Source organism: Delphinus delphis, chromosome 2 (assembly GCF_949987515.2).
Source record: "Delphinus delphis chromosome 2, mDelDel1.2, whole genome shotgun sequence".
NCBI classification, from domain to species: domain Eukaryota; kingdom Metazoa; phylum Chordata; class Mammalia; order Artiodactyla; family Delphinidae; genus Delphinus; species Delphinus delphis.
The window spans coordinates 16,215,228-16,238,223 of record NC_082684.1 but is presented as its reverse complement, the minus strand read 5'-3'; the positions used below and the strand labels follow the sequence as shown (position 1 = coordinate 16,238,223).

At 35.0% G+C, this 22,996-nt stretch overlaps 1 protein-coding gene across 6 annotated transcripts in view; it reads right to left on the bottom strand.

Moving 5' to 3' along the window:
- GALC (galactosylceramidase) overlaps nucleotides 1-22,996 on the bottom strand; it is a 59,092-nt gene that overhangs the window by 22,153 nt on the left and 13,943 nt on the right. For 4 of the 6 annotated variants that reach the window (XM_060004092.1, XM_060004098.1, XM_060004094.1 and 1 more), the window contains exons 2-9: nucleotides 19,885-19,953; nucleotides 19,561-19,624; nucleotides 17,879-17,992; nucleotides 15,728-15,867; nucleotides 13,800-13,838; nucleotides 9,507-9,637; nucleotides 2,148-2,303; nucleotides 1,078-1,202 (exon numbers count right to left, since the gene is read on the bottom strand). In XM_060004092.1, the coding sequence (XP_059860075.1) occupies nucleotides 1,078-1,202; nucleotides 2,148-2,303; nucleotides 9,507-9,637; nucleotides 13,800-13,838; nucleotides 15,728-15,867; nucleotides 17,879-17,992; nucleotides 19,561-19,624; nucleotides 19,885-19,953 (838 nt within the window). The remainder of the gene's footprint in view (nucleotides 1-1,077; nucleotides 1,203-2,147; nucleotides 2,304-9,506; nucleotides 9,638-13,799; nucleotides 13,839-15,727; nucleotides 15,868-17,878; nucleotides 17,993-19,560; nucleotides 19,625-19,884; nucleotides 19,954-22,996) is intronic. The other 2 variants (XM_060004095.1, XM_060004097.1) reach the window with 2 other exon arrangements.

The following is a 22,996-nucleotide window of genomic DNA, read 5'->3' as shown; positions in this document are numbered from 1 at the left end:
CCCGGACCGGGGCACAAACCCGTGTCCCCTGCATCGGCAGGCGGACTCTCAACCACTGTGCCACCAGGGAAGCCCTAGTCTCATATTTTTATGTACAAAATTAAATGTGTTTTTTTTCCTGGTGATCTGTCTTATATCCATTTAATTATTAGATTAGCCAAAGAACCTAGGAGGGTAGAAGGAAAACTTCTCCACCCCAAGTCTGATTGAGTCTAACAGCCATTTTCTATTTTGGAGAAGAATATTCACCAGCCTCATGCTTCAACTTCTAGTTAAATGGTACAATTATGGGAATATTCTTAGAATGACTGGTGAAAATAAATGAACCACACTCTGTCAGTTCAAGACTACTGAGTAGATCTTTTTTAACCAAGAGTAAAAAATAAAGTTATCCCCTCCCAACTTTTGATGATCTCTATTTAACCCATCCTAATATAACTACAAAGAATATGGTTTTTAAAAAGTTAACAAAATATTCCAAAAACTAAGCTTTATGGTTTAAAACAAGTTTATTTCCACAATATGTATTTATTGGGCACCTCCAAAGTTGGTCCTGAAAATGTACTGAGCAATATTCCTTGTCCATTTTGGGAGGTTAATTGTGTTAATTGACACAATTAACCAGTGACAAAATTAGAAAAGTACATTAGTTCACATAGATAATGTGGGACCAACTATTTCAACATTTAAGGGGTTAACCAACCAGGATATACAAATCCAACTTAATATTTCCATATTTTTGAAATAACAACCTGAGTTTAGTATAATGTCATGGTTACATAATGTCATGACTACAAAACTCTGAGAAAAATACATCAACTAAAAAAAAAGCCTGGTCTTAGAATAATTGAGAATGGAATACAGAAAGTAGTCTAGTTATAGAATAATTGAGAATGGAATACAGTTACCCAAAAGGTTCTTACAAAACACTATGACAAATCTTGCTTGAAACAGAGACACACTTAAAACTAACACACACACACACATACACAGTGTTCATATAATCCCCTCTAAGTGTTTTCTGCTTTGTCTCTTAGAGAGTAAGTTAGGGATTGAGAGATGGAATCTGAACCATACCTGATATCCAGATAGGAGCTTCTACTACATAGTGCCCACTCCATGGCTCCTGAGCAGTCATCAGTCCACAACGCCCATATGGCAACTGTTCATAGTAACTAGCCACCAAATTCCAAGCAATTGTGCTAAAAGATTTGTTTGATAAAAATGAAACACCAAAGCAGCTTGTAATAAAAATGTAAATATCTACAAGCCTATAGTAAAAAAGACCTTATCAGAGTTTACACAAACATATGTAAATGACAAAAAATTACCACCCAAAACAAGAAAACATAAGTTGCCTAAAGTTCACCCACACTTTGAAAAATCAAGTATTGGATGCATCTAAATATTTTTAATGGTGAATCATATAATAAAAAATACAAATGTATATGAGGTGTACAGTTTTACTGACGAATGGTGTAACCAGAAGATGAATCATGACCTACCAGTACCAGACATGTCACAAATGTGAGTCAAATACAAATAAAGGCTTTATCCATACTTGCTTTCCTTTTGACGGTCAGCATTCTAAATGCCCCAGTTTCAAGACATAATTTTATGAACTTCACTCTGAGCTGTTGCAAAGTTTTACAAATGAGAACTTTTAGAGTCAGACTGCCAGGGTTCAAATGATGGTGTAGGCAAATAGGGTAAGGGTTCCCCAGAGGAAGAGAACCAGACATAACTTTCTTGACATAAGAGAAGCCATTTTAGGCCTAAGCCATTTTGTGATCTAAGCCTGGCCACAATGCTTGCCCTTACAGAACAGTCTCAGTAGTAAGTGATTTTAAGGGAATAAAAGAACATAAGAACAAACAGCTATTATCAGGCCAGGGAGATAACTTAACCATATCTGAGACAATATATCAGACCCCAAATAAGCTCTATTACTTGCAGCTTCTTCTTGCTTTTTTTTTTTTTTTTTTTTTGAGTTGACACAGCTTAGGTATAGATGAAGGAAATAAGGCAAATGTTTAAAATCATTGCATTTAGGTTGTGAGACTACGGAAGTCCATTGTACTTTTTTCTACTTATCGTGTTTTGAAATTTTTCAAAATAAAAACCTTTAAAAGTTTCTAATAACTTACGCAGTCATGTAGCCATTGATATAATTCTGATTCAATATGCGACCCCAGCAGCCTGCACCCACATCACTATTTAAAGTGCTAAAATCTTCAGAAGACCAAAGTTTCTTCTCAGTCAACCTAGCATCCTTTACTGTACGGGTCCCAGGGTAATGAGCTCTAGAAAAGAAAGGGTGGGAGAAAATGTAAAAAGGCCAGAACATGGCACTTATATCTATTTATTGAGTGAATAAAAATACACATCTTCTCCAAGATTTCTATTTTAAAATAATGGGCAGCTTCCAGGTTGCTGTCAGACTGTAAGCATCCTCTTCCCACCCTGTGTCTCAGAACACCCTTAGAATGAGATAAACCTATAACACACAGAATGGGAAGGAAGATAGCAATGGATGAGAAATTTCTTTCTGGAAACCATAACATGGAGGGAAGGATGTTGACAGGTAGAGGCAGCAGAAGAGGCCTAGAACACTCCAAAGATGAATGAGGTGGAGACAGGATTCAGACTTCCCAGGGGAAACAGAGAGCTTGGACAGTAGGAAGGAAGGAGTAAGAAAGAAACGAAAAATAAGACTAATGGGTCTATTATGTAATGTAGTATATCCTCCCCTGCTCCCACTCCTCGTAGACAGAGAGGCATTTATTGTTTATTCCCAGGCAAAAACAAAAACACTAAAACAAAAATGCACAGAGAATTCTTCTTTGAATAACAAGAATAAATCTTGGGAAAACTAGAAGTTATTATCCCAGAGCAGTGTGGTTCTCAACTTGAATGCTTTTTGCCTGGTGGAGAAGGCAGGGCAGGGCAGGATTTGCTACTGGCATCTACTGAGTAGAGGCCAGAGATACTGCTAAACATCCTGTAACACCGTGACAGGTCCCAACAACAAAGGATTGTCCGGTGAAAAATATCAGTAGTGCAGAGGTTGAGAAACCCTGCCCCAGACTAATGAACCCCTCTCTTGTTCTAGCATTTGAGAGGAGTCAGCCTAAATATAAATGTATATTTACTGTTCTAAGAGTAAAATACTGCCATAATGATGATTGTGGAAGTGACTGATTATTGAATATAAAAACAATTAAGAAATTTCAAATGGAAAATAGAAAACAGACCACCAGTTAGTATAAGAATTAGAGAGCACATGAACCAAATAACTTTAGGGACAAGAATGTATACTTTCTAGGCCAACAACTATTTACAAATAAATTAACAATAATACAAGCAGAATAACAGAGATTGGATTATATCATAATTCTAATCTTTGTGGTTTGGTGTAGTAGTATTCATAACATGAAAAGAATGATTGTGAAAACCTTTAGTTTTTACTTATTTAATTCCATTTAGATCATGAATTTTTAAGAAAAAAATATCCTACTTGGGAATTAATTATACTAGTAAAGACGAATTAAGGCACAACATTAATTTGGCATTCCAGGATTTTATAAGGAAGAAATGGATAAATAATAAAGAATATAAAGAATTAGGGAAAAAATGAGATTCCACCAAGGTTTTGTTGAGTCACTGAACTCAGTTGAAAACAGGCATCTATTCAGTATTGTAAACATATACAACAGAGACCCCAAGAGCAAGCCAGCACCTAACAGGGTTAAGAAATTATTGTTCTGGTACTACAATTCCCAACTTGGATAATCTGACTATTGTTCTTTGAAATTATATAATTTTAATAAACTTTTACATTTTAGATTTATTCTATATCCCAGAACTTCATTCTATGGTCATGATATTTGATTTTGACACCTCAACCAAATACTATTTTTAAGACTCATCTAGTTATCACTCAGCCAAATGTACATTTGGTGTGTCTCTGGTAAAAAGTACTTATATAAAAAAAATAGCCTGTAAAATAATATGCTATCATGTTATTAATGATCTCTAGATATTAAGATTTTGAGTTCTAACTCTATGGCTTTCTACATTTTCCAAATTTTCTATAATGAGCATGCACTATTTTTAAAATCTAAAAAAGTATCTCTTTTAAAGTTACAGAAATAGGTATCATATCCCTCATTCAAAAAACAATGAAACTGTTACATTTTAAACCTGATTGATTTATCAAATGATCTGAGAAAAGAGGGGCAGAACTGATACTAAAATCCAGGTCTCTCCCAATGTCCAGATCCATAGTTCAACAAAATGTATAAGTTCTTTAAGAATATAATTTTTTAAATGCATATAATTAGGCAAAAACATCTCTATCATTTCATGGCATGATTTTTCAAACTTTAAATGACAAGATTAAGATCAATGAAAGTAAACCAAGGTTTATCCTAACAGAAAAATATATGTGTATTAAAAGAAAAATAGAACTTATGAATGAGGTGGACCATGGTAGTCCACTTTCTGAAACTCCCCCAGTACTCCTCCTGAAACCAAACAGACCAACCTGATGACAGAAAGTAAAAACCCACAGACAATATCCGCATCAAATCTAGGTGACAGGGAATCCCCAGGAGCCTTGCAGCATCAGGACTGGCCAGGATCAACAGACAGAATATGGAAACAGTGGAAGTGAAAGGGGACTAACAGGTACTCACCACCCCCCAGCAGCAGACTCTATCCTGAATGGAAGAATTGAGAACAACTGGCTAAAGTGAAAATGTCTTTACAGGCTTGAAATTGGGGCCAAGTGCCAAAAACGGTAAATTCACTAAGAGATCAAACACAATACTGTGACAGTTTAAACCAGATTTGTCCAATAGAAATACAATGTGAAGTGTACAGATAACTTTACATCTTCCAGTAGCTACATTTTTTAAAAAGCAGAAGAGAAATTTTAATTATATACTGTTTAACCCAATATATCCAAAATATTGTCACTCAACATAAAATCAATATAAAAATTATTAATAACTTACTTTTTTATATTACATCTCTAAAATCCAGTGCATACTTTACACTTACAACATACCTAAATTCAGACTAGCCATATTTCATGTGCTCCATAAACACAAGTGGCTAGTGGTTACCATATTGGGCAATACAAGCTTAAACCCTTAACTATTTCAGAAATAGATAGCAAACAATCCTTTCTGCAACGGTAGAGTCTCGACATAAGAAGAAGCTGCTTAAATTAGAATCCAAATTGAATAAGACAGGAACACTTAGGATGAGGGAGAGACAACATTTACACAGTAGGGAGAATGGGGCCCAGAGGAAGCAGACCCCAGAAAGTACTGTAACTGCAAAACAAAAATCTGCAAACATAGAGCAGGTCAAGCACAACATGAATGGGGCAGGGAGGCATACTCTTTCTATGGAGATGGGAGCCACAGAATAAACATCTCCTGAACAAAATTCCATTGTACCGCAAGAGTCAAAAATTGGAAACAATCCAAATGACCTTTAACAAAGACTAGATGGATAAATTGTGTTATATTCCTACAATTGAATTCGAAACAGTAATTAAAATCAACATGACTTAATCTTATAAATATAGTGTTGACCAAAATAACAGATACTCTAAGATGCCATTTAAATAGTTTTTAAACAGGAAAAATTAGTCTATGATGATAGAGGTCAGATTAGTAGTTGCCTTTGGTGCAAAATGAGAGGCTACTGCTTAGAAAGATTTCCAAGAGGAGAGCTTCACAGATACTGATAATTTTCTATTCCCTGACCTAGGTGGTACTTGTATAGGTATGTTCACTTTATGATAATTCATTAAGATATACTCTTATGATCTTCTATATGTATGTATGTGTGTGTGTTTGTATGTTATACTTAATAATTTGTAAGGAAATGAAATTATTAGACAACAGAGGTATGTAAAACTAAAGTGAGAGAATTACAGAATAATTATTTTAAAAAGAAAAAGCATTTTAGAAATGAAGACTAAAGTAGAAGGAACACAGATTAGACACTGTCTAATAAATAAAGAGATAAAAAAATTGAGAGAAATATAGAATAAAGACAATATGCAAAGGAGATCCAATATGTGTAACTGGGCTTTCTACAAAGAAAACCAAAGTAATGGAGCAGGATGATTATTTAAATTAAGATTTAAGTAAAACTTACTGAAAAAAGAAAATACTGAAATATAGATATTCAAAGGGTGTACAATACTTACTGGGAAATGGTAAACAGTATAAAAGTACTAGACTCTAAAGTTAAGGAGAAATATACTTTGGACATACCAGAATTATGCCAAGTCATTTATAAGAAAAAATAAGTCTGGCATCAGAATTCTCAACAGCAACATTTTATGTAAGTAACCAACGGAGCAAATTTTATGATACTCAAGAATTAAGAAAATATGAGTCAAGGATTTTATACCCAGCCAAACTGTCCTTTGAGTCTAAAGGCCACAGATATATAGTAATAAACATGTAAAAGTTCAAGAAATATTGTTTCCATTAGCACTTTCTGAGAAATATAGCAGATATTAAGCTTCTGACACTCAAGAGACTAAAGGAGATACTTCAGCAAAAGACTTACAGGTGAGCACTGAATATGCTTAACAGTAGAGCTTGACTAAAAGAAAGGGTAATTAAATAGTATATAAACATTACATTTTCTAATAATGTATAACTAATATAGTTGACACAAAATAAGAGGAAAGAAAGTGAAATGTAAACTACGTTTGCCAGTTAGCTGGGAGTAAAAGATTACAACTTGCAGCTGACAAATCAAGATCATACAAGCTTATGCTCATGTAAGAGCACAAAGATTAAGAAACTCTGGTAATTAAAATTCCATTGTAGGAGAGAGGGGGAGGAAGAAGTGGTTATAAAATAATTTTAATATTAATTACAGTAAACAACTAGACAATATCTAAATAGAGAGAGAACCAAGATTATTAATATAGAGCAGATCTCAACTTCAGCACTATTGACATTTTGGCTGGATAATTCTTTGTTGTGGGGGAGTTATCCTGTGCATTGGAGGATGCTGAGAAGCAACCCTGGCCCCCCACCCATCAGATGCCAGTAGCACCTACGCCAGTGACAGTCAAAAATATTTTCAGTTATTGACAAATGTTCTGTAGGAGGCAAAATTATCCCCAGTTGAGAGCTACTGGTATAAAGGTATCAGCATAAATGTAATCAATAGAATCAAAACTTGTTAAATAACAAAAAAGACACTTCATTTTAAAAGAGCAAAGAAAACAAATCACATAGCAAAAGAATGTGTGTGGGGGGTGTATTATATATATAAATATAAATATATATATATATATATATATATAGTACAAATCATTAAATGAAAAACACAGTAGAAAAGAAAACAAAACCTTCAGGTATATCAATAAATATAAATGAGTTAAACTCACTAAAATATGGAGATTTTCAGAACAAAATCTAAACCTATGTTATATGCAGCATCACACCTAAAACAAAATTACCTTGAAAGGTAAAGAATAAAAGTATGGGCAAAGATTCTATCAGGCAAATACAAATGAAAAAAAAAAAAGGCAGAGTTCTCTCTTAGTTACATGCAAAGCGAAATTCAACCAAGAAGCATAATATGAGACAGAGAATGACTTTTTCTAATAATAATTTACAAACCATAATAAAGATAAAACATTACTAATACCTATGTACCAAATAACACAGCAACAACTTTCAAACAGCAGAAATTTCATGAGATTGAAAGGAAAAATAGAAACTCACTAATAAGAGGAAACTAACACTCTTAGTAACCTTGGATAGTTTAAGTGAACAGAATAATTAGAATACAGAAGAGTGAAACAATGCAATCAGTAAGGTGGATAATATACACTCAGTTCTCGTATCCTGATAGAAAATATACCCTAATAAGATAAAAAGAAGACCTTGGGAAAGTTTATGAAAAAAATTAAATAATACATTCAGCATTAAATGACCATAATGCAGTAAATTAGAAAATAATGATAAAAAAAACAGACTCTATGAGATAGATCTAAAGCAGCACTCAAAGGAGAATTCATTGCATAAGATACCAACATCAATAAAGTGAAACCCACACTTTCATTTATTTTTTCCTAGCCAAATATATTCAAGATCAACACAACTTTTTTCCCTCAAGATTTGACCTATTTATGCAAGTTTTAATGATAAAGGCAAAAATTACATTCTAATTTCAATGTATAAAATATTAAAATACATTTTACTTTTCTTGCCAAAAAAAAAATAAATAAATAAGCCTAAATCTAATCTAATCACGCCTCTATAAATTTCTAACAAGAAACAGGATAGATGAGCATTTTAAACTTAACTACAAAGATGAAATCAGTAAAATCCACACTGTGAGAAGCTTTACAGGACAAACAATCCAGTTTCTTCAACAAATGAAAGGAAAAAAAAGAGATGGAGAAAGAACCAAAAAATTAGAAGAGACTTAGATATCAACTAATCATAATGTATGAATCTAAATTGGATCCAGATTCAATCAAATAAAACTATAAAATAACAATAACAGATATTTGATAATATCAAGAAACCATCACATAGTTTCTTGTGATAATGGTATTATTTATGGTGAAATGAAAGAGTTTTTATCTTGAGAGATAAATGGTAAAGTTTTTATGGAAGAAATAATATAATGTCTGGGATTTGCTTCAAAATAATGTGAGGAGGAAGAAAAGAGGAATGGATAGGCATGTGAATGGAGAATTGTTCATGGGTTCATAGTTATGGAGGCTGAATGTTGGGAACATGAATATCCACCATATTATTCTGACTACTTTTGTGCACATTGAAAATTCTTCGTTAAAAAAAAAAGCACACGTAGTTCAAGCAGAGCCTTCACACTGAATAAAGAACAAACTCCACATATATATGTATTCTATTTTTCAAATGTTTATATACATTATCATGATAGACAAAATTCAAATACACTTAAAAAAAAAAAAATACTGCTGGAACCCAGTGAGGTCAAGGCCCCAAAGGCTGAAAGGCAGAACTGGACTAAGGAGCAGGGTCAAAGCCATACTGATAAGGATATGTGACAAAAGTCACGGTCAGTGATCATATCATACCATTTACCTAAGTGTTCATGAACGCCCAAGCACAGGAAGTCTGAGGGTTAGGAACTAATTTCACAGCACTGCCTTTATAATGTCTAAAATGTAAACACTACTCTGCTCCTTAATCTAAACAAAGCCATGTTTTATTACTCCAAACATTAAAACAATATTTTAAGTTACCAGTACATTATTCCACTGTCATAGAAAGATTCCCAAAGTATATACATTTCAAAGAAAAAAGGAATGAAATATCATTTATACATGCTTTGGTTAAATAAATACAAGAAAGCTACCTTCTGAAAATATAATCAAATGGGGAGAAGCAGGCAAAAACAAAGGCACAGTCAATATCCACAGCAAGCAGTCAGAAACTTAGTTTTCAAAGTAAAACATTCCTTACCCTATGACATCAATCACCCTCAAGAGCTCAGAGTCAACCAGCATAGAAGCAGAAATGGGCTCCCAGAGATTATCACTCGCTATGATTTTCACTTGCTGGAGACCTTGATAGTTCAGCATTCTTCTTAACACCTTTCAGAGAGAGAAGCAGAACATAGGAAAGGTTAAAAATGAGTTTTCAGCGTCTGAATTACAATGAAGAAAGCTAAAATGTCTTCAAACTCAGCATCCTGGATGATAGTGTCAATATTATTTCTCAATAGAAATGTGCCCCGTGTGGGGGGAAAAAAGCATTATCACTAAGATAATCCACTTCATGGGAATGTAAGGAGAAAAAAAAAAAAAAACGAAGAGGTAAAAATGTTTTAGAGGGATTTTCCCTCTGAATTTAAAATTATGTTTAGCCATAGAAAATTTGGGTGCAAGGGTGGAAATATTTTTTAAAAAATCAGAGCAGTACTACCCACAAAAAAACCACTATTACCCTGGTATGCATTCTTTCATGAATTCTCTTACGCAGACACAATAAATTAGGATCAAATTAAATACACCATTTGGTAAATAAAATGCTTTAACTTAGTTTATTTTGAGTATTTTCCAATGTCTTTAAATATTCTGCCATTACTGAAAAGATTACAGTTCTTAGTATTTTGTACCATACTAGAAGTAGAAATAAGAAATATTCTGCTGTTATCCTCAAGTCTTTAATAGGTATACACAGGACAGGCAATAAAATCTGCCTGTAGGACTATCTACCCACCAGATTAAAAGTAACAAGCTAACTGTAACAGGAAATACATGAACAAAGCACAGAGTGCCTACTCTGGTATTTAGTTCTGTATCTGGGCCCCATGAGGACTCTAAAAAAAGCACAAGATGGGGTCCTCACCATTAGGTGGCAAACACACTCACCAGGACACTAAAACTAACAGAATGTCCTAGAAAATCAGAGAGTAGCGTATACTGAAATGTATAGATTGCCAAAATATAAAACAAGAGAAAAGACATTATTTCACCTAGGAGAAGGAGGTTCAGATTTCAAAACAGAACTAGTTTTGTTTTGTTTTTAAATAGATCTTTATTGGAGTATAATTGCTTCACAATACCGTGTTAGTTTCAAAACAGAAGTAGTTCTTGATGAATGGGTATGCATAAACCCACTGCTATACCCCCAAGCACTCTGAACTGTCAGGTTCATAGTAGCAGGTGCTCAATAAACATTGGTTGAATTAATTAAGATAAGAAAGAACAAAGATTTTCACAAGTTCTCTTTTCACTTTCTAGCTTTTCTGAACTAAAGAAATTTCCAATTAATGTGCTCTTTTAGGAGGCAAATAATGAATCAATTCCACTCTGGAAGAAATCTGAACAGATCCTTAATAGTAAATAAAGACCAACTTTCAAGATTCAGTAGGATTGAGACTCCCAAGCTCTCTATTAGGAGACCAATCTTGAGTTTCATCACCCTGAAATTCTTTCTTATTCTTACAGAGAGGAAGGAGAACAACTTAGTTAGTCACATTTGCATTTATCGCAATATTATATCTAGTTTTTCTAGTGCTATTCCTAGACCATCACCTATAAGATTGCTTACTTTTAAGTAAGTATATATTCAAATAATACTCCAAACTATACAAGCCTATAAGCTATGTTTTATAATAGATTGCCAAAATCAGTATGAATAGCAGCATTCTTTGAGCAAAGTTTTATCTAATGTATTCCAAATGTTTTTGCTGTGGAACCCATCCCTTTCTGCCCTAAAAAGCCTAGATAGAAACCCTACCTATAAGAGAAATGAAAAGGAAGCTGTTCTGATTGGACTGAATGAGAGTCCAGAGACTCACACATCCATTTCCATCCACCACCCTCAGATTCTAGATGGGATTTTCCAGACACAATTTTAAAACATCACTGAAAACCGGAGTAAATCATAAATACAATGTAAATAGCAAAAATAAAAGAAATAATAGCCTTGCCACCTTTACATACATTGCTTGTTTGTAATGTATTTATTTCTACTCTTTTTTTTTTTTTTTTTTTTTTTATTTTTTTTATTTTATTAACATCTTTATTGGGGTATAATTACTTTACAATGGTGTGTTAGTTTCTGCTTTATAACAAAGTGAATCAGTTATACATATACATATGTTCCCATATCTCTTCCCTCTTGCGTCTCCCTCCCTCCCTATTTCTACTCTTAAAAACAAATCCTCATTATTTCCAGGGGCCATCTTATTATACTATACGGAATATATATTCATTAAGCTTATCGAACCTGAACACCTACATTCATCTGCCATTATTGAACCCTTTCAATAGGCATTTTAACAAACAGGACACAGATTCCAATAAAATCTTGCTACAAAAATGGCAAATGCAAACTAAAAGTTATTTCCTGAGACATGTTACTGCAGGTAAACTAAAGTTTCAGGGAAAAGGAAATGAAGTCTGAACTGTTTGAAACACTGATGATGAGCCTTAGAACAGGAATTACAGTCTTTCAAATCAGGTAAGCTGAAATAGAATGCAATGGAATCAGCAACAGACTCTTAATAGTAAAAAAATAAATAAATAAAATAAAATAACCACCTTAGTTGCAGACCATTAGTTTAAAGGGAAACTAAATTCTAATGCTTCTAATGCTTCCATCAAATGAAATGAACACAATTAAAGAGACATGTATAATCCCAAGGAGAAAAAAAAAACTATGAAATGTCAAATTTGGGAAGATGAAAGTCCATGACTGCAGCAACATGGTCCACCTGACTATAGGGTTACACAGGACACAGCCACTAACTTGGCTTCTGCTCTGTCCCCCTGCTGCTCTCATCAGACCTACCTGCACTCACAGCAGTCATAACTTTCCATGAACAACTCTTGTGCTTCAATCTTACACTAGTTCCACTGTCCCACCTCCACACCACCACACTCTCATCATTTCACTGGTAATGCCTACAGCATGGAGTTAACTTTGAGTTACCTGGCTCTGGCTGCATTCAGTCCTCTAAATCTATACCTTCTCCTCCCCACAACTAGTGATTAAATTGCGCCGTTACTGCAGTGAACATAATGGCCTACTGATGGCTCAGTGCCCCCACTTGTCTAATCCATCTTTCTCCACTTGCTCTTCCCCCAAATCCCTTTACCTCCCAGTCTTCACTTCTTCTCAAAGGCATGGCCCTGCCTTAGCAACTTGGGGAGTTCCTATCTATCCCACCTTGAAGATTCCAACTAGTCTTCCAACAGACTTCCCAAATCCACTCATGCAGAGGTGTCACCTCCTCTCTGTACCTTCTGACAACACTGTGCATTATTGTGCCAAAGAAATTATAGCTGATATCTTAGTTGTTCATATGGGACTCTACAGTCCCCAGATGTTAACTCTTTTGGGGAAGAAACAGTACTTTTTATCCTTGTATTCCAAGCATGTACACAATGCCTGACAAACTAGGTGTTGAGTAAATGCTTCCTGGCAGACTGAATGAATAAATAAATGAAAGAAATTTAGTGGATATTACCTGCTTAAAAACATAAGACACTCAATTTAAAGAAAAAAAATTTTTAAACTGAAAGAAAATATAACCACAAAATTATATTTCTTGGAGAAAAGACACATAAAACAAGACAAATATACCCATAAAGTAAACTAAAGTATATCTCCACCTGAAAAGTTAAACTGCCATTTGTTTTCCAATGACAGAAGGAGTTATTATTCTCAGATTTTCCTTTTCTGAAAAATAGAAATAATAGGAGTTACCTCATAAAGGAGGTAGTAAGAATTAAATAGAGATAAATATTTAGGAAAAGTGGCTCAAAAAGTAACACACTTTGCAAATGTTAGTTGCTACCTATTTGCTAATCACAAATAGAAACATCTATCTAACACACTCCAATATAATAGGCATTCCAAAGAAAACAAGAATGAGATTATATACTATAAATTTTGATATATGACGGTGAAAGAAAAATCTACATTTCTTGAAGTCCTAAAAATCTAAAATGATACAATTGTTTTTATAGCGATTATCATAATTCCACAAATAATGAATATTTAAGTAGGAAAACTCAACACAACTCTACAGACAAAGGCAATTTGGGGCATAGAGGGAATTACATATGCCTTAATCAGGAATATAAATATTATTAACATTTTGCTTGAATTTTATGTTATAACTAGCAAAATAAATAACTGTGCTATAAAAAATATGGTGTTCCTACTACTAATTTCCGTGGAACCATAAAGGAATTTTTCACTAATAAGTTAAAGATAAAAAGACTTTAAAGTTGTACAGACCTTGATATAATTGATGTCAAATGCCCTCTCATTCCAAATCTGCAAAACAGAAAGTCAAAATGTCAGAATTGAAAGTTTTTGTGTCAGAAAGCAAATTTATCATTAGTATTAACCTTTCTCCATTAATATTATCTCTCATCATCTTTCTTATCATCTGAAAATCCATTTTTCTTACTTAAGGGAATGTCCTGTTATTAAATTTATAGATATTTATAAGACAACATAATTTTTAATTAAAATATTATTTTTAAAAACCTTAAAATATTTGGTGGGTATTTTTCAAAAAGTCACCTAATTCCAGAGATTTCTAAAAATGGAATATCCATTGAATCATTCAACAAAGATTGACAAGGCAATGTATGCCGAGGACTATAGCAGGCACTGGAGACCTAACAGACACAGGATTGTTGTAATAATTCTTATAAGATCCCTACACACACACCCCAAAGCCAAGTATTAATAAGGACAATGTACAGGAGTAATTTCTTTAGTGCACACAGAGAATCACAACGATGTGCTACATAACAAAAGCAAACTCTTAATGAAGACAGATAAATGGAACATGCACAAATCTCTCAGGCTTAGAATCATGTAGCAGGAGGTTTTAGAGTTAAAAGAGAACTTCCACGACTTTCAGTTTGTAGCTGAGAGATGGGCCTAGCCTCCAGGTACTCTTTTCAGCCTCCAGTGATACTGGAAAGTGTTCTTATCAAAGAAGCTTCCTCACCATAGCTTGTGATTATCAAGAGTCTAAAAGAGATGTGAATAACCCATTATTTACCAGAAACATTTTCTAAGTGTGACTTTACCATAACAGAATGCTGTTTGACCCAAACCTACATTTAGTTTCACTATGGGTTAAACATACCCTGACATTTAAGAAAGTTCTCAAACAATTTTGTTGTAATCTGGGGAAGGATAACAAAAACAAGTATATTGATTCTGGCTTCCTAGAGCCCTTGGCTCATCCTCATGTCCTATATCATGTCCTGTGATACTGTAGTTTATCTGTTCCAGTGTCTGCCTCTCTCACTGAACTCCTCAAGAGCTTATTAATCTTGGTATCCCTAAAACATAATAGTCACAATGCCTCAACACAGTAGAAGCTCAATAACTGCTTGCTAATTGCATGAAAACTTTTAAAATCAGTTTTGACAGACAGCATATTAACAAGCAAAAGTGTATAGAGACCCACTATGAGTGTGTGTGAGGCTCTATGGGGTACAGTGCAGGGTGACGTATCCCTCCAGCCTGCCAACAGACCGGCTAGAAACACAAGGTAACATGTTTTACATTTTTAAATCATTAAAAGGTGTTAAATAACGGTTTAGGAAAAGGGTAGGCAGATTTCTGCCAGCTTGCCAAATCTGGCCCACCATTTGTACTTTTTACAGCCTGAAAGCTAAAAATGGATTTTAACAGTTTTAAGTGGTTACATTTTAAATGATTATATAATTACCTACATAATATCCTTAATATTGCCTTTTGATCCACAAAGCCTAAAATATTTACTCTCTGGCCCTTTAAGAAGAAGTCGGCCACCCTCTGGTTTAGGACCACGGATTACTCATGGAGCAAAATGAGATTAATCATTCATTAAACTATATAGTAAACACAATATTGTTTTAAGAACTAGAGAAACTAGGGAAAGCTTGGAAGAAGGAGAATTTGACCTGGGGTAGTACCAATAACGAAAACAAAGAAATAGTTCCGGGAGGCATATACTAAGTACAGTTTTCTAAAGTGGGAAGAATTTGGATGGGCAGAGAGAAAGAATAAATGGTGACACGTAGTTAATTTGTTAATAGACACCAATAGAACAAATTAGTCTCATGACACAAAGTAGGCAACAAAGTGCCACAAATTACTTTAAAAATTATAAATAAATGTCCAAAGGTTAATCATGTTCTAAAAAATATATTACTAACTCCGATATAATCAATGTCCAGATCATGATAATGCTTGGCGCCCACAATCCAACTCACGACATAGTAGGCAGTCAGCTGAAGATTTACATAAGGCCAGTTGAAACCTTTCCCCAGCCATCCAGGGAACGACCATGGCAGCCCTGCAGAGAGGAAGAGGCAAAGTTGGAGTAGGTATAAGAGTGCTGGCACTATTAAAAACAAAGCAAAATAAATCAAAAAGAACAAACACAGGCTAAGCAAAGAGCCAATAAAGATCTGACTAAAGGAAAGATTACACATCATGCACAAATTCTCAAAATCCCTTCCAGTTTATGAACACAGTAATTCCTTATTGACCCCGAGAGTCAGGTTCCATAATTCCAAATGCTCTTTCAAGAAAAACAAATAAAAACAAACAAAAACAAACACCTCTCTCAATGATACTTACCAATATAAAGAAATGTAACCTACAATTTAATTTAACTTCCACACCTCCTGCTAAAAAGATATACAATGTTCAATTTTTGTTCTCTAAGGTCAAATCAAAGAGTTTTGAAAGGCTTATGCTTAACTATTTCTATGAGGTAAGTACAATATAAATTCCTTATTCACTAGTACATCTTCTTACAACCTGAAGCTATTTAAAGACTAATTAGTCAGGTAATCAAATTTAACAAAACTAGTTTGTCCTATGTCAATACAAATGCCATTGACTCAATAGGGAAATATACCTTTGTTACACGATATAGAACAAATAATCCACATTCTTCCAATACCCCAGTTATTATTAATCAAAAAACAAAAATGAGAAGAGTAGAGAAGCACTAATTAAGATTCTAAATCCTAATTCTCTTACTAATATATTAATATTAAAATAAGGTCAACATTAAGTTCCTTAACTGTTAATATATATTACCAATCTAGTTCACCACTGAAAAAAATTAAAATCAAAGTGACAAAATGCTTATTTTTCTAAACTCTAGAAGAATGCCTAAGTGTATCCAAATAATAAATGTGACATTAAAATAAGGGAATGTTTTAAAACAATGAAATGCCAAATACATTCTGAAGGCCCACCATGTGAAGTCTTTGTTAGGACATGGTTCAGCATGCCAGATTTTCTGCATTTAAATTAGAACTGACCTTGAAAACAGCACAATGGGCAAGTATGTGCTGAAGTCAATGATGCTTTTTACTGCTCAAAACATTTCTGGAATCTCTTACAAAAGTCCATTTAGAAAGAACACACTGACCTCCACATTTTTTTTTTTAATTTAGAAAAACTTAGGCTTGTCCTTTAATTAGATGGTTGAAAATGACTTTTAAAATAACTTGAAATTAAGTCCTATAAAATGGATCTCAACTCATGTAATTTAGCCTGAATGTATAAGCCTGTTTAAAAAAATCAAATTCATTTCAAATGATAAAAGTATGTCACCACTGTGTATGTTTGAAATCTTTTATAGGTCTGTGCACTGCTACAGGAGAACAGTGCGAGGAGTACAGTCCCATTTAAGAAGCCATCCTGCCGCTAGAATCTAAGCTCCACGAGGACAGGAACTGGGGCCTGGATTGTTCTAGGCATCCGCAGTGCCTAGAACAGTGACCACCACATCCTCGAGGTTCAAAACAAACACACATACAAACCAAAAAAAACTTTTGTATGTACCTCATCTAGAAATGGGGTCTACTACTGCATGTAGCACACAATTTTTGCAAATAGTTGGGATATACTGCTGCATACAGTATACAATTTTATAAATAGTATTGCCCTTTTACAAATTTTGATGAGAAATTTTGTTGAGGAAATTAGTATAGCACCACAAAAAAAAGAAAAAAAAATCGAAAACAACAGAATAAGATTCTCAACCTGATTTTGACATTTACTAATTTTCTGACCTTAAGTCAGTGGTATAAGCTCTCTAAGCCTCCACTGCTTCTGTAAAATGAGAAGAGTAGTGTCTTACTCCAGAGGTATGATAAATATCAGACACAATATATATGAGCAAAGAAGGAAGCATGCCTGGCACATGCTTTGCTGCTGGTAGCATACTGGTAGTATTAACAACATTATTAATACTACAGTATTAATAGATACTCCACACACATGATTCAGAATTTAAAAATTAAAGGAAAACAGACTACAAAAGTACATCAAACTTCACTTCTTACCCATGAGTGTGATCTTAGGGTTCCGCTTCTTAGCTTCCTTCATTAACCACCACTCATATCCTCGGAAATAATTCTCATCTAATGCATAGTGCATGTGGGAGGGCTCAGTGCCATCTGAATGGGAGAGAGCAAAACACAAAGGAAACTATCCGTTAATGGCACTTTGTAGGCCACTCTCCCCTACACACATACACACATTTCAGAGAAGTAGTATTCCAGATCCAATCCTGACGTAGGGCACATAAGAATAATCTTATATAACTTAAGGATGGATGATCAAAGCATATTATTTCATTTTTTCATTACCATAAGCAACATAAAGGTCTTAAATTATAAAATCACAGCTTTCTATTGTAAGCAGTGTTAAGAAAAGTGTTATCAACTCATATAATTGAAAATTCCTAGGACTATATTCTGCTGGGATTTGGTCTCTCTGGGGTTTTCAAATCCCTATGTCCACCTTTAAGCTCAGATCACCTCAGCTTCCAGCTTCTCAATCCTAGATGTGAATCCTGGGCTCCAAAGCCCCAATTTCCATACCCCAGGCCTTGAGCCTGTAACATGCCTTGTTAAATCAAGACAACAGAATTTTGAGAAAAAAGGAATGAGTACACTTTCCCACTGTAAGAAAATTCTATACTAACCTCTACAGGGTGTCAAGGTAGGTAAGTGACATCAGTCCTCACGTGTTACCACATTTCCAAACATCTGCCCTTGTTAAGAAAGGCCTCAGAAGGAGAGGGGCCCTAGCCCTTTTCTTCTTAAAGGTGAACATCAGAATTCACAAGAACTACCTGCTTCTGTATCTCTACCTCTAATTTAGCTTCAGCAAATGAAGGTGGCCAGTCATTATCACTTCTGCAAAATAGGGTTTGACAATAAAATGCATGTCTTTTATAATAGGTTGGGGATAGTCTTGTTATGGGATTTTCTTTTGTTTTTCATTTGCATTGTTTCTTTCAGCATGAATTAAATACCAATTCCACTACACAGATATATCTATTTAACAAAAGCCACTTCCAAGTCACTAACAGGTACATGGGTATATAGACAATACTCTAAGGTTCACTATAATGGAATCTAACTGATAAAAAATAAGTTATATACAATCATTGAGAGAATTTTCTTCTTCCTGAAAACCAGAGACCTATAAATTTTTTAACTGACTACATGTACTACACAAAGCCAAAATTATGACAATGAAGATTGAAAATTTAGTGGTTGAAAATGATTTTATTTTTAAAAGACAAAAAAGCTATATCTCTGAAATATCTCTGAAATTACTTATATTTTTGCCACATATTTTATTTAAAGCTAATAACATCTTACATATTTTATACATTGAAATCTTTCTTTTTTTAACTTCTCAGTAAAATTCCAAACTCTCCCTATGCTCTGTCTAGCAAATATTAGTTTATAAAAACTGTGGATTTGTTTACTACTTAGTACTTCAACTAAATAAGCAATCTAAAGTCCACAAGCTGCTTTGTATGGAAAAAATGCATATTTTGATATAATATTTTAAAAATAATTAGAATGAAGAAGGAACAATAAAGAACAATCTAAGCAGTAATCAACATCAAGAATGTTGGCATTCTTTATATTCTGAAACCACAGTCCATAAGTTTAAATATAGGTTTAAATATTGGGGGAAAACGATGCCATTCCACAAATACTCCTACCTGTTGTCTGCCCATCACCACCTATTTCAACTTTTAGAATATGCAAAGAGGCACCGAAGTTCGGCTGGGGAAAGAAGTAACAATATTAACACTGTGATTCATTGTATGAAGGACAAAACACTTTAAGACAATTACTAATCACTGCCTTTGGTTTTGCAGATGAGAAAACCAAAGCAAAACTTCAAATAAACAGCAACTTATTCCAAAAGTAATTTGCCTAGTTTTTTAAAAACCAGAATGGTGAAGGTACTAAAGACTATTAGTGAAATTCACCACAGTTTCTAAGATATCACAGAAAGCATTAAATAATTATTTTTTCATTACCTTAAAGAGATAATCCAGTATTTGAGAACGATAGGGCTCTGGATAATTTACTAGAAGTCGGGAGGTTGCCTAAAAAATAAAAAGTTTTCAAAAGTATGAATAAAACAAATACAATAATGAACACCTTTTCAGAGTGCTTATGCATGCCATCTAGCATGCCCATATTTAGCCAGCTCTTGGGCAGCGTTGAGCTGTGGAAAGTCGTTTCCCAGGTTATCTGTTTGCCTGTCTTGGTTTTGCCCATCATCGGGCAAATACGGCTGTTGTCTGTCCCATAGCTAAAACATAGGTTCCAAGCAACAACCAGATTTCTCTTCTACTGAGATGAGGGTTGGCTGGGAGGTAAGCTTGCTAAGTCTATTGATGAATCTCATTATTACAAATTTATCTTGAGGACCTTGACTCACAGAGTGGTTTTTAGAAGAAATGAAGCAGTTTCTCTGTCTTAAGGCTGTTTGTCAACTACAACATCTGGGGGCCAGAATGGGAAAGATGAATCTCAGGTAATTTTTCCCCTCAACGTCTTGCAAGAAAATATTACAAGCAGCACTGCTTAAAGGAACCTCCACTCTCCTCATTCTTATTAGAGATTTATAGGTGCTACCTCTTGCTATTAAGAATGACCACAGAGTGATTCCCCAGGCCAGGCTGTACTAAGGAAACCTCACACAAGGAAACCTCACACAAGACTTTCCATCAGAATAGAAAGAGAGAGGTGGAAGATGCAGAAAATAACACTTGATCATACCTAAACCATGGCTGATGACTGCTTGAACAAAGAAATCACAAAATCAATAACCCACCAAGTATGTATACTTTGGGGGGCAACAGTAGCAAGGGGAATAAAGAGATAGGTTTTAACATGAAACAACCAACACCTTCCCAGGTGTATGCCAAGGGCAAGACTTGACTTCCATGGGGCTTGAAGTTCTATTTTACTCTCATATATGCTACCACTGGTGTCTCAGCCCCTGCCACTGACACACAGTCCCATGGAGCTACTCTCCAGCCACTTCAAGCTCAACACATCCCCAACCAAACGTAGCACTTTTTCCTAAATCTGTTTCCTTCTCATGTATTTGCTATCTTAGTAAAGAATAACACCTGTCTGAGCCATAAATTTAGGGACACCCTTTCATCAAACTTTCCATCTATCTTCAGTCACCAAGACCTCCTTAATATCTCTCAAATCCATCCCCTCATCTTCAACCCCACTACCTTCCTAGGCTCTCCTCAATTATTAGAACAGCCTAAATGGTTTCAGGGTCTCCCATCTGCCTCCCCATATTTTATCCTCCATACTACTTGTCAGATTAATCTTCCCAAAACAAAAACCTAACCATGAAACTACTCTGTTTAAACATGCCAAGACTTCCCTCCCCCAAGAGCTTTCAGGATAAAGTTCAGATTGTTCAGTTTTATACCCAAATCCCTTAATTATTTGGATTCTAACTCTGACACTTTACCCCTTATCACTCTCACACCATCTATCTAGGTCTAACAAACTAATTTTTCTCTTTCTTCTGTCTGGAATGCATTCTACACCCTCATTTGGCCAAATCCAATTCATCCTTCAGCTTTCAGGTCAAACTCCACCTGTTCAAGGAAGAATACCTTCTGCTCCTCCCCATAAGTTTGACGTAAGTCAGGGGTCCCCAACTCCCAGGCCACAGACCGGTACAGTCGGTGGCCTATTAGGAACGGGGCCGCACGGCAGGAGGTGAGTGGAGGGCGAGCGAGCGAAGCTTCATCTATATTTACAGTCGCTCCCCATCGCTCTCATTACCGCCTGAGCTCCACCTCCTGTCAGCATTATGGTGAGTTGTATAATCACTTCATTATATATTACAATGTAATAATAATAGAAATAAAATGCACAATAAATGTAACGCGCTTGAATCATCCCGAAACCATCCCCCCTCCCCCAGTCCATGGGAAAATTGTCTTCCACGAAACCGGTCCCTGGTGCCAAAAGGGTGGGGACCACTGACGCAGATTGGACTGTGGACTCCCTTGGCACAAGGTCCACATGGCTACCATAACTCTTCTATCCCTGCACCCTCATCACTGCTTTACTTTTCTGTTTCACCTCTAAGTTCCTTGAGGACAAGGACTGTGTCTTATTCAAGTTCATATCCCCATTTATTCTATTATTCAATAACCATTTATTTAATAGCTTTTATGTTATCATTTGTTGCACTGCACAGGCAACATAATATAGGCTTTGCATCCATGAAGCTGGTATCCTGATTACATCATTTACAAGCAATGTGACCAAGGGCAATTTATCATAAAGTGGATTATCTTATTCATTCAGCTGTCCTAAGACTAAAATAAAGTATATGTAAAGGACTTAGCACAGTAGCTGGCACATAGTAAGCTCTCAAGAATTGACAGGCACTGTATACACAAATTGTTTTTAAAAATAGTCACTTTCTCAAAGAGCTTACAGACTAGCAGAGGCTCAAATATTAAAGTGAATGAATGCTGTATATGCACACTAACCTATCCTTGACCCACGGTAAACAAAGCTGCCTGCTCTGCATTATGCTAACGATATACATTGTTGTTAGAACAGTGTGTTTCACTGTTTGGGGGTTATTTTTCTCTCTGTGCTCTTCTATCGCTAACACAGAAAGTGCCAACTTTGAGTAACCACACCACATCATTACTCTATTGCAAGCCTACAGTCACACCGAATGCAAAAGCATTAGTCAATGGCAATAGTCAGTTAGGAGCAGTACAGCCAAACGTTGAAACGTACCATGAAGCAATAACAAATTACCAAATTACTAATCACGCTCCCTGAATAAGGCCTGGAGCTCTTTACAAGCAGCCCAGGAAGCCTTAGCACAGTAGCTGGAACATAGTAAGCTCTCAACAAATGGCAGGCATTGTATACCCAAACTGGAACACGTTTTTCATTTAAAATCCTTAGAATAACTTCCTCCCCACTAATCTATGAAACAGAATGATACTAACCAAAATTAGTCATGTGACAGATGCCATCCTGTGCTTTGACATCTATCCTCACAATGTTCCTACCAGGTAGGTATCACTGTGTCCCCAGAAAAAAACCTGAGATACAGGGAAGTTAAGTAACCTGCCCAAG